Source organism: Hyperolius riggenbachi, chromosome 2 (genome assembly GCF_040937935.1).
Source record: "Hyperolius riggenbachi isolate aHypRig1 chromosome 2, aHypRig1.pri, whole genome shotgun sequence".
NCBI lineage: Eukaryota > Metazoa > Chordata > Amphibia > Anura > Hyperoliidae > Hyperolius > Hyperolius riggenbachi.
In genome coordinates this window covers 29019242-29031452 of record NC_090647.1, presented here as the reverse complement: position 1 = coordinate 29031452, position 12211 = coordinate 29019242, and the positions used below count along the sequence as shown (strand labels likewise).

General features: G+C 46.6%; 1 protein-coding gene across 1 annotated transcript; it reads right to left on the bottom strand.

Annotated features, from left to right (window-relative positions):
- Nucleotides 1-10842: 10842 nt before the first annotated feature.
- Nucleotides 10843-11835, bottom strand: LOC137544728 (olfactory receptor 4B13-like). The gene has a single exon (XM_068265819.1). The coding sequence runs from the start codon at nucleotides 11833-11835 to the stop codon at nucleotides 10843-10845; it is 993 nt and encodes a 330-aa protein (XP_068121920.1).
- Between the last annotated feature and the right edge of the window lie 376 nt (nucleotides 11836-12211).

Sequence of the window (12211 nt, the reverse complement as noted above, 5' to 3'; positions counted from 1 at the left end):
GCCTTGCCGCCTCTATGATGGCAGAGCACTGTGAGCCGGGCAGGAGCCGTTTTCATTGGCTCCTGGCCCTGTCATTACCATAAGCCAATCCCATTGGCTTACATTGAGTGACAGGGTCAGGAGCCAATGAAAGCGGCTCCTGACCGGCACACAGCGCTCTGCAGTCATAGAGACGGCAGAGAGAGCAGCATGCAGCGGGGACAGAGTGGCATGACCGGCGGTAGTGACGGATTATTGCGTAGATTTGCCGTTATGCGGCGTTTTAGTGTACCGGCAGCCTCTGGTCCTTAAGGGGGCAGAGGCTGCTGGTACCGAAGTGGTTAATCACCCCAAACAGCGCTTCTGAGGGCTACTTTATCCTTCTGCTGTATTTATTTGTGTGTGTGTAACACTCCACTCACCATTGTGCCCGGTGCCCACTACAAGCACAATAGTGCTCCAGGGCCTCTGTTATTATCACTAAATTGTGTTTGAACTGCTGCTGCATATTGTCAGTGTCTGTCTGATGCACACTGACGCTAAGCCACACCTGTGCCCACTTACATTGATATTGAATTGTGTGCCACATAAAAGCACAAGCACGTTTTTTCCACTAGTGCTCCAGGGCCTCTGTGACAAAATGACAGGCAGAGGCAGGCTACCCGAGTGTCCTTGAGGTCGTGCTGCTTTGATTTCCTGTGGTCCTGGAAGAATGCGCAGTGTTCAGAGGGCACGTACCCTCAACGCCCAAAATTCAGAGGGCGTAGTTGACTGGCTTACCCCATCTTCTACAGCTTCCGCACATAACCTCCTTGATGCACTGTCCTCCTCCTGCTCTGCTTCAGGCACCCCAAAACAACTTACCACCACCACTAGCACCACAGCTGCTCCACTTGATATGTCAGAGGAATTATTCACACATGATGCATTTAGTGATGCACAACCTTTATTGGCAGAAGATGAAGGAGATAAGGAGGATGTCCCACCACGTGATATGTCTCAGTCAGGCATCAGTACACATGTACCGGATGTAAGGTGTGAGGAGGATGAGGATGATGTACTACCCGTTGTTGGTGCCTATTTGGAGGTGTCTGAGACAAGTGAAGCAGTTGATGATGATGATGATGACGATGTGTCCACGGATGTCACGTGGGTGCCCGCAAGAGGACATGAAGAACAGGGGGGCAGTTCAGATGGGGAGACAAATGGGAGAAGGAGACAAGTTCTGTAAACTAGCAGGGGGAGCTCGTGGCAAGGAGCTAGTGACACTGTCAGACAGCATGTATCGGCACCTGGGGTCAGCCAGCCAACATGCCCTTCAAAACCTGCTGTTGCCACCACCAGAATGCCAACATTCCAAAACTCACCAGTGTAGCATTTTTCCTGTTTGTGTGCCTCTGAAACCAGCAATGCCATCGGCAACCTCTGCCAAAAGAAACTCAGTAGTGGGAAGTCCAACACCCACCTAGGGACAACTGTTTTGCAATCAAGTGCCTGATCGTAAAACACAAACAACAATGGGATGCACACATGAATAAAAGCAGCACACAAACGCAAAGCCACCCTCCTCCTCCTAGCCCAGCAGCATCTTCAGCCATGTCAACCTCTGCTGTCCTTGACCCTCTCTAGCACCCTGCACTCCACCGCCTCTCAGCTTGAGAAGTTCCTGCTCATCTACCCACAGCAGTCAACTTTCTGTGAAGGAAGTTTTGGAGTGGAAGAAGACAATGTCTGCCAGTCACCCCTTTGCCCAGCGTCTGACAGCTGGCTTGTTTGGAACTGCTAGCTTTTACCGTACAAGGTAGTGGAGTCTGATGCCTTCAAGAAATTTGTTGTGATTGGGACACCTCTGTGGAAGGTACTGGGCAGACACTTCTTTTCCAAAAAGGCAATCCCCAACCTGTACCATCAAGTGGAAAGACAAGTCGTGGCATCTCTGGCGCACAGTGTTGGGGCAAGGGTCCATATGACCACTGATACCTGGTCTGCAAAACACGGTCAGGGCAGGTATATCATGTACATTGGGCATTGGGTCAACCTGGTCATGTCAAGCAAGATTATTAGGCCACGCTAAAACAATTTAACAACAATATATTCAATACAGACTGTATTGATTGGTGGGGCGCCACAGTAAAACAACCTCCTCTGGTCATGAATCAGTATATTCCACAATACTGGCAATCAATGTCCGATGGCTACAAACATCCTCAGATACTTGGGTCTTCAGACATGTATACACCTTTAAATAGAAAGAGAAAAATGTATCATAGTGCAGGATGTCTATATTCTGATATTTCACCTATATTTCATCTATGTGCTCCCACAACCGCACACAAAAGCACACAGGTAGTGCAAGCAGTAACTTCCACCATGGAGTAGGGGTCACACACCCCCTTTAGTTCCCCGGTCACCAGATAGTTTCGTTAGATTCATATATCTCTCAACGTCGTTGCCGCCAACAGTTTACATTTACCTCATAAGATAAAAGAGATAATCACGTGTAAAACCATTTATTAAAAGTATGTGAGTACATTAGGTATATCTTGATAAAACAGTCAAAAGGTGTAAGCGCTACTACAGTATCCTGGGGTGATGTTTCACACGACTCTTTCTCCTTCCAAGGGATTTCCAGAAAGTGCGACCAGCCCTCAGGTTGATTTACATGGAAAGGAGAAACAACACTACATGCACCTACATGCACCTCCAAACTACCCGCCCGCCCACCTGGTCGATGGCAGCGAGACCTACGCAAGCTCAACCCTAGCGTCCTTGCTGACCCCCTCCATGCCCTATCCTCCACTATCCCCACCCTAACCTTTCCTAATCTTGCCTAATCAGTATCGCCAAACTCTCTCATCAGCCCTAGAGAAAGCTGCTCCACCAATATTTCGCCACAACCGACAACCTAACCCCCAGCCCCGGCGCACTACCCATACTCGCAACCTCCAGAGGGAAACACGCGCCACTGAACGGAAATGGAGGAAATCTAGACTTAACCAGGATTTCCTACAGTACAAGACCAACCTGCTGCAGTTCCACACTGCCCTTGCTCATGCGAAGCAGGAATACTTTACCAAGCTCATCGGAGCACAAGCTTCAAACCCCCAGCGTCTCTTTGCCACTTTCAACTCCCTGCTTAAACCCACCCCCCCCCCCCCCCACCCTCCGTTTCCTCCCTCTCTGCCACAGATTTAGCCACCCACTTCCCCAACAAAATTGTCTCCATCCGCCAGGAAATATCCAATCTCAAATCTTCACCTCCCACCCCCTCCCAACCAGCTCCTCCTCCACCCTATCCTCCCATCACATCCTTCACTCCTACTACCACCGAGGAAGTCATCCACCTACTGCAGACTTCCCATACCACTACTTCCCCCCTTGACCCCATCCCTTCTGATTTACTACAGCCTCACTTCAGGGAATTGGCCCCAGTCCTCACTACCCTGTTCAACCTCTCCCTATCCACAGGCACCTTCCCCTCAGACTTCAAGCAGGCCACTGTACTACCCCTGCTCAAGAAACCCTCTCTCAACCCCTCGCTACCCTCATACTACCGTCCTATCTCCCTCCCCCCCTTTGCCTCAAAACTCCTTGAGCGTCTGGTTCACAATTGCCTGACCCAGTTCCTCAATGCCAACTCACTGCTAGACCCACTGCAATCTGAATTTCGGCCTGCCCACTCAACCGAAACTGCTCTCACCAAAGTGGTCAATGACCTTGCCTTAGCTAAAGCTGAAGGTAAATACTCCATTCTCCTCCTTCTTGACCTTTCAGCAGCTTTTGACACAGTAGATCATCCCCTACTCCTCCAGTCCCTCCAGTCCATGGGCATTCACGATCTTGCCCTGTCCTGGCTTTATCCTACCTCTCCAACCACTCCTTCACGACCGCTTTCAATCAGTCCTCATCCACCCCTAACCACCTCTCGGTGGGAATCCCCCAAGGTTCGGTCCTTGGCCCCCTAGTGTTCACCCTATACACATCCTCCATTGGCAAGGTTATCTCCTCCATGGGTTTTAACTATCATCTGTATGCGGATGACACCCAGATGTACCTCCACACCCCTGACATATCCACCACTACCATGGACAAGGTCTCCTCCTGTCTATCAGCCATCTCCTCCTGGATGTCCGCTAGGTTCCTGAAACTAAACCTAGACAAAACGGAATTTATGATCTTCCCACCCCGGACATCCATAAACCTCCCAGATGTGCATGTCACTGTTAACCACACTACCATTCACCCTACCTCTCAAGCCCGCTGTCACCCTGGACTCTGCACTCTCCTTCACTCCCCACATCCAAAACCTCACAAAGTCCTGCAACTTCCACCTTCGTAACATCTGTAAAATTCACCCTTTCCTGACCTCTGCCACCACCAAACTCCTCATCCATGCCCTCATAATTTCCCGCCTTGATTACTGCAATGCCCTGCTGTCTGGTCTCCCTATGACCCGAACAGCCCCACTGCAGTCCATCATGAATGCGGCAGCCAGAATTATCCACTGCTCCCATCGCTGCACCATGGCGGATCTACTCCTTGAATCACTCCACTGGCTTCCTATCCAGTCCAGAATCAGATTCCAGATACTGTGTCTGACCTACAAATCTGTCCACAAAACCTGTCCAACCTACATTTCCGATCTTACTCAGAGATACACACCTAGCCGCTCACTCCGCTCTTCCAATGAACTTCGCCTAACCGCCCCCCGCATCACCCAGTCCCATGCACGCCTCCAGGACTTCTCAAGAGCTTCTCCAACACTATGGAACTCCCTACCTCCATCCATTAGGGTAGCCCCCTCCTTCAACATCTTCAAGAAAGCCCTCAAAACTCACCTTTTCACTCTGGCCTACTACCCCTCACAAGTGCTCTAAACCCACAGCTGAACTCTGATCCCCTACCATTCGTGTCCCTACCTCTCCCTTTAGATTGTAAGCCTTTGGGCAGGGTCCTCCTCCTTTTGTGTCCTACCTGATCATGCACCTCCATTACTGTGAACCCATGCTATGCATCTGAGTGAACCTAACTTGCCTAATCTCCATGCTCCCCTCCAGTGACTGACTTAGCATTACCTTGTACTCATACTGTGCTGCATGATCTGATCTTTCTTGTATTCCTGTATTGTCATTTTGCTGTATGTCACCCCTAAATATTGTATGTATCCCTATTTATTGTCCAGCGCTGCGTAATATGTTGGTGCTTTATAAATACAATAAATAAATAAATAGGGTAATAACGTCAGGTCAAAAGGATTTTTTGCACCCTTCACCTGCCCCACATCACACCGGTGTAGCACACTCCAAAATTAAGTGTAGATTGCGCTCGCCAGAAAATGTGGCTGCTCGGTCACAAACAGCATTAATCGCGTGTCACAAGTGGCCAATCGATCATAACACTTCTTTTCCCAGCTGTAATCGTCTCCAATCCTCCAAGTTTATATGTCATAAGAGAGAACACAAAATAGTGCAATATCTCAACACATTTCTGGCACCTCCACCTCACCCATGTGCAACTCCCTATGCAATAAATGCAATTCGCTCACCAGATGGGGTGGCTGCTCAGTAACAAACAGCAATAAAGGCCTGATGCATATAGCCCCTGGCTCAGTGATTCTTTTCCTCAGCCACAAAGTCTTCTGTCAGTGTAGATGTCTTCAATTCTATGCTCAAAAAAAGAGGTAGGCACAGCACATAGTGTAGCATCTAAACATAAATGCACATCCACCTTCTCCTTTTGTGAACACAGCAATCGTGCACCCCACCATAGGTGTGAGTATCAGGTAAACCTATACGCTCACCAGATCCTCCTGCTAGCTATCCACAAACAGCTATGAGCTCCTGATGAGTCTTCGGACGAAACGCGTTGGGCGGGGCTAGAGGTCGGCACACTAAGGAGAGCATGCTGTTTGGATCCAGGACGCTGGAGTTTTAACTTGAATATGCTTTTACATTTCTGGAAAATGTGAGTGCAAATTTCTGGATTTTCTTTTACCATATATTAAAGTAGTACTGCGCAATGGAAGTGTGTGTTTAGTTTTTAAGGGAGCTATACAGAAAGGATTGGAATTCAAGCCTGAGTACAAAACACCTTTATAGCTATTTGTGGATAGACAGCAGGAGGATCTGGTGAGCGTATAGGTTTACCTGATACTCACAGGGACTGATACAGACCAAGTTGCCCCAAGTTGCGCCTGGGGCAAGGTCAGGTTTTGGCGCCTAAACTGCCACATACTCACACCTATGGTGGGGTGCACGATTGCTGTGTTCACACAAGGAGAAGGTGGATGTGCATTTATGTTTAGATGCTACACTATGTGCTGTGCCTACCTCTTTTTTTGAGCATAGAATTGAAGACATCTACACTGACAGAAGACTTTGTGGCTGAGGAAAAGAATCACTGAGCCAGGGGCTATATGCATCAGGCCTTTATTGCTGTTTGTTACTGAGCAGCCACATTTTTTGGTGAGCGCATTGCATTTATTGCATAGGGAGTTGCACATGGGTGAGGTGGAGGTGCCAGAAATGTGTTGAGATATTGCACTATTTTGTGTTCTCTCTTATGACATATAAACTTGGAGGATTGGAGACGATTACGGCTGGGAAAAGAAGTGTTATGATTGATTGGCCACTTGTGACACGTGATTAATGCTGTTTGTGACCGAGCAGCCACATTTTCTGGTGAGCGCAATCTACAATTAATTTTGGGGTGTGCTACACCGGTGTGATGTGGGGCAGGTGAAGGGTGCAAAAAATCCTTTTGACCTGACGTTATTACCCTATGTAGTGTTGTTTCTCCTTTCCATGTAAATCAACCTGAGGGCTGGTCGCACTTTTTGGAAATCCCTTGGAAGGAGAAAGAGTCGTGTGAAACATCACCCCAGGATACCGTAGTAGCGCTTACACCTTTTGACTGATTAATCTGTGACTATTGTGGTGTGGCGATCCGGTATTTAGTAGAGACGTAGAAACAATAATCTGTGGGTGGAGCGCAACATCTTTGAGAACTTTTATATCTTGATAAAAAACCCATCACATAGTCACCGTTGCCTCAAGAAAAGTTCCGGTCTTGGCTGCATGTAACCTGCTTCCTCTCTCAGTGCGTCTCTCCAGGCTCCGCCCTGTTGATGGCTGCCAAGCATTGGATACGTGGCTGAGCGGCGAAGTCGGTGACACCACCACGACTTGCAGGGAAACCTGCTGCCACTTCCTCTTGTCCTCCTACTCCTTCTCCATCCTCTTTGCTATCCTCCTTGGCTGAGTCCTCCTCTTCTGCTGCTGTGGCTTTCTCTATAACTACTACTGCACCACACCCCCAGGTCCCCACAGCTTATTCCACCTCTCAGGTATGATGGTGTCACGCCGTCCTGGCCATGACTTGCTTGCAAGCCGAGAATCACATTGGACCAGCACTCCTGGCTGCATGAACAAACAGTTGGATCTTTGGCTGACCCCGCAACCAACTGGAGATCGGCAAAGTTGACAACGGAAGAAATCTGTTGGTGGCGCTGAGGTTGGGCAAATTAACTCATGTGCCCTGCATGGTACATGTGTTGAGTCTCATTATACAATGATTTATGTACAGTATAAGTACCCAGGCTTACAGGAGGTCCTCAACACAGTCCAGGAAGGTATGTAGTCATTTCAGGCATTCCTACACGGCCATGGCGCAATTTTAAGACATTCAGCAGGAAAAGAAGCTGCCAGTGAGGCGCTTGATTTGCAACAGCGCGACTCGTTGGAATTCGATGCTGTTAATGTTTGACCACCTGCTCCAACAAGAAAAAGCTGTCAACAAGTATCTGTATGAGTACGGTGGCAGGACAGGCCATGTGGATCTGGCAATTTTTTGCCATATTACTGGAGGTTCATGCACAATGCATGCAGACTCATGCATTCGTTTGAGTCACCATCAGCGACCTGATCCCATATGTGTTCTTTCTGGAGCGTGCCCTGCGAAGAGTGCTAGATCAGGCCATAGAAATGCATGACCAGGAAGAGGAAGAGCTGTGGGCACCATCACCACCACCAAAACCAGGCTTGTTGTCGACACCTGCTGTAACTGGGGAAACACAGAGGGATGATGTAGAGGAGGAAGAGGAGTCAGAGGAGGAAGGTGGCTTTGAGGAGAAGGTGGAAGACCAACCGCAGCAGGCATCCCAGGGTGCTTGCGGTCATCCTTCGGGTACCCATGGTGTTATACCTGGCTGGAAGGATGAGGAGGAGAACTTGTATGACCTCAGTGATGAAGAGGAAGAGGGGCTGGCAGTGGCTAAATCGGCATCCAATCTTGTAAAAATGGTAGGGTCTTTCATGCTGTCCTGCCTATTGAAGGATCCCTGTACAAAAAACCAGAAGGACAAGGACTTGTACTGGGTGGCAATGCTACTGGACCCTCGGTATAAGCACAAAGTGATGGAACTTTTACCAAATATCACTCAGTTGGATAGGATGCACAATTTCCATAACAGGCTGTGAAGTATGCTGTACACTGTGCTCAAGGGTGATGTCACAGCACAACAGCAAAGAAGAACCCGGAATCCTCCTCCTCCCATGGCCACGCCGGCGAGGACAGCACACTCTTCAGATGTTATGGCGATGTCGGACATGCGCACATTTTTTTGTCCGACGCATCACCACGGCCCTTCAGGATCCACCCTCCAAGAATTCCTCGGCTGCCAGGTACCGGATTACTTGGCCTTAACTGCTGATATTGACACTCTGAGGAGCAATAAACCCTGGACTATTGGGCGCGTATGCTTGACCTGTGTCCTGAGCTCTAACAATTTGCCATCAAACTTCTCTCTTGCCCTGCCCTTTCAGAGAGGACCTTCAGTGCAGCAGGAGGGATTGTCACTGAGAAGCGCAGTTGATTAGGTCAGAAAAGTGTGGATTACCTCACCTTTATAAAAATCAATGAGGCATGGATCCTGGAGAGCTACTGCCTGCCCGAAGACTTTTAAGTCAGTCCCCACCCAGCATCTCTGCACTCTGCACGTCTGACTGACTTCTCCGCCACCAACAACAGTGTCCAAAACGGGACTTGAGGACTCCAATCCACTCCTGTTTTTTTAAGGCCGCTGCTATAGCACTAAAAAAACAATTTTCCTGGCATGTGTACATGCCAAATTTTTCTGGCCTTTGGTGCTGAACTGTGCCTGCAACAACAAAAAAAAAAGGCATGTACATAATGTCAATTCTCCTTCGTGATCATTACCTTGTCGTGGTGAGGGGGCTTGCGTATCACAATTAAGCAATGACCTATATGAGTGTGTTGGGGGCACACCCAAGAGGAGAAGGTCATTGCTTCATTGTGGACAGACCAAATTTGATCAATCGGCTGGATAAGTTTTGGCAAAACCTTTGGTCATCTCAGGTGATCATCCAATAAAGCCTACTAGGCCAACACTGGGCTCACACTGCAGAACCACTGTTTTCTGGGTCACTTTACTGTCATTGAGCTATCTCTGCCTGACCATATGGGCTGGAAAACCGCCATGGCGTGCACTCTTGCCAACGTGTGCACATTAGCACGGCGACCACTACACAAAGATTGCGGTCAAGAGGACAAACGTTTAAGTCCTGAGAGTTTCAACTATTAACAACTCTTGCCGGTGTGTTAAACGCCGAGTTTGGTCTGTCAGAGTTTGGTCTGTGTGAAGCGGGCATAACCATTACATTACCACTCTGAAAATTTTAAAGCAACCCTTTTCCTCAAATGTGGAAATGTATTGAGATTTCTGCCCTTTAGGGATTAAAACCTGACTTTACGTCAACCGTCAACTCTGTAATTTTTGGTGGGATTTTTGGCATGGATCCCCCTCCTTCATGCCCCTGTTCAGGTGTTAGAGCCTATGAAACTAGTTTTCCATCACTTTCATGGTCAGAAACAGTCTTTGTAGTTTGTGAAATTCGCCTACCCATTGAAGTCTATCGAGGTTCACCCGGTTCGCGCAAATCTGAACTTTTCCCGGTTGTTCAGATTCAATGTTCGTGAACCCAAAATCTGATGTTCGCGACATCTCTAGAGAAGGTATTTTGCAAATGCAAGGCCTGGTTGGAAATTAAAATTTTAATTTACAACCATGTTTTCTTGGGGGGAATTTGTCATGGAGGATTGTCTTTGTTCTATCAGTCTGGACCAATGGGAAGCTCAGTGGGAAAGTGAAATATCTCATGTCAAGGTTCCTAGTCAGTTGTGGTGGGAACGGTGGCATGTACAGGTGAAGCTAAAAAAAATAGATTATTGTACTAAAGTTCATTTATTTCAATAATTCAACTTAAAAGTTGAAAGCAATATATGAAATAGAATCATTGCATGCAAATTGAGATATTTCAAGCCTTTGTTATAATTTCTTATGAGAACCCCAAAATCAAAATCTCAGACCATTAGAATATTGTGAAAATGTTCAATAGTCTAGGCTCAAAGTGTCAGACTCTAATCAGCTAATTCATCCAAAACACCTGCAAAGGCTTTCGATGTCATATATTAGCGTCACCTTCTAACTCAAATTACTGAAATAAATATACTTTTGCGCAATATTCTAATTTTTCAAGTTTCATCTGTACATATCGTCAGCCGGGCACTCAAACATTTAACATTTGGAAAGAAGAACTAGTCCGTTTGATTGAACTAAGCTTAGCTTTTTCTCCTCGGTGACATTGCTTTTCAAGCCATTATTAGCAAGGAATAAAATACTTTTGACAGGACTTTCTTACCTACTTTTTGCTACTTTTTCCATTGTACAGTACTGAAAAGTTATTTTAAACAGAAGATGAAAATTGATCTCCTAGAAATAAACTTAGAGAAAAAAGCCCTTACTTCTTGTTGAGCTAAGTCTTTTGGGATAATCTAGTTCCTCATTTAGTTCTTCGTGTCTTTTAAACTTAAGAAATTCGAATGAGGAATGATTTGGTGATTTGGCCTCTCTACAACTGCTTTCCTGAAAAGTTTCAAGACTTTTATTTTCAGTGCGCGAGTCCTTATACCGTATATCAGTGGGTTCAAGAGTGTGGGGACTATCCCCGGTATTATAGACATAGTAATATGAACGCTAAGGGAAAGTTGAATATCACCCAATCGGTACCTGATAACAATGAAGAAAACCCCAATTAAAAAGACGGTGAAGTTGATTAGGTGTGTCACTAGTGTATGGAAAGCTTTCTGACGGGACTCTCTTGAGAGTTTTAAACAAGTGAGACAAATCTTTAAGTAGGAAAATACAGTGACTACGATGGTGACAGTAAAATACGTGGTCATTAATGTGCCTGTGAAGAATCTACTGGGAGAAGAGTCAACACAAGACAGGGTAACAATGGACATATTTTCACAAAATATATTGTTTATTTTGTCCCCACAAAGTGGAATATTCCATATCAGAAAGAAGGCAATGAGGGTAAGCATAAAGTTGAAGATCCAGCAGCCAGCCAGGACCTTTCGAACCTTCTCGTTGGTCATCAAGGTCTTATAGTGCAGAGGATGACACACAGCCAAGTACCGGTCACAGGCCATGACGGTAAAAGTGCACATTTCGTACATGCCAAACACACCTATGGCCAATGCTTGAACAATACAGATAGCATAAGAGATGGTCTTTGTTAAGGAGATCAGGTCAATGATTAACTTTGGAAGAATGGAAGAAGATCCAAAAAGTCCGTTGAGGACCAGGTTTCCGATGAGAATGTACATGGGTTCATGGAGGCTTGGTTCAGTGATCACCGCATACACAATAACAGTGCTTAAAGTTACAACAGAGAAATAAACAATAGCTGAGAAGGCACAGCACACATATCTTAGTCCTTCTATCTCTGCAAGTCCTAAGAGCACAAGAGTGCTGATGTTTGGTGGGCTCACCATGTTATGAATCTTTGGGATGAAATGGCAATTCAAATTCTAAATAATGAAGGCAGAAATCTTGATGCTTAGATTCCAGTAACTCACAAGCAACCAATCACTGCTCTCCAGGATCTCAGCTTCCATGATGGTAACCACTTGGCATGATGGTCCAGTAGGTATGAACATTAGTTGTAGCACTCTCACGTTGATGCCTTAGGGTCTCAGGTTTAAATCTTGAGTGCTGAGGAAGATACCATTGCTATATAAATACATATTAAAAACATGGTAGAAATATCAAAGCATTAATGTGGTAGATATTTGATTGTGTGCTCCTTTATCGACAGTCAGTGACATGGCTGCATAGTCTGTAAAGTGTGGAAGATATCAGTGCTATATA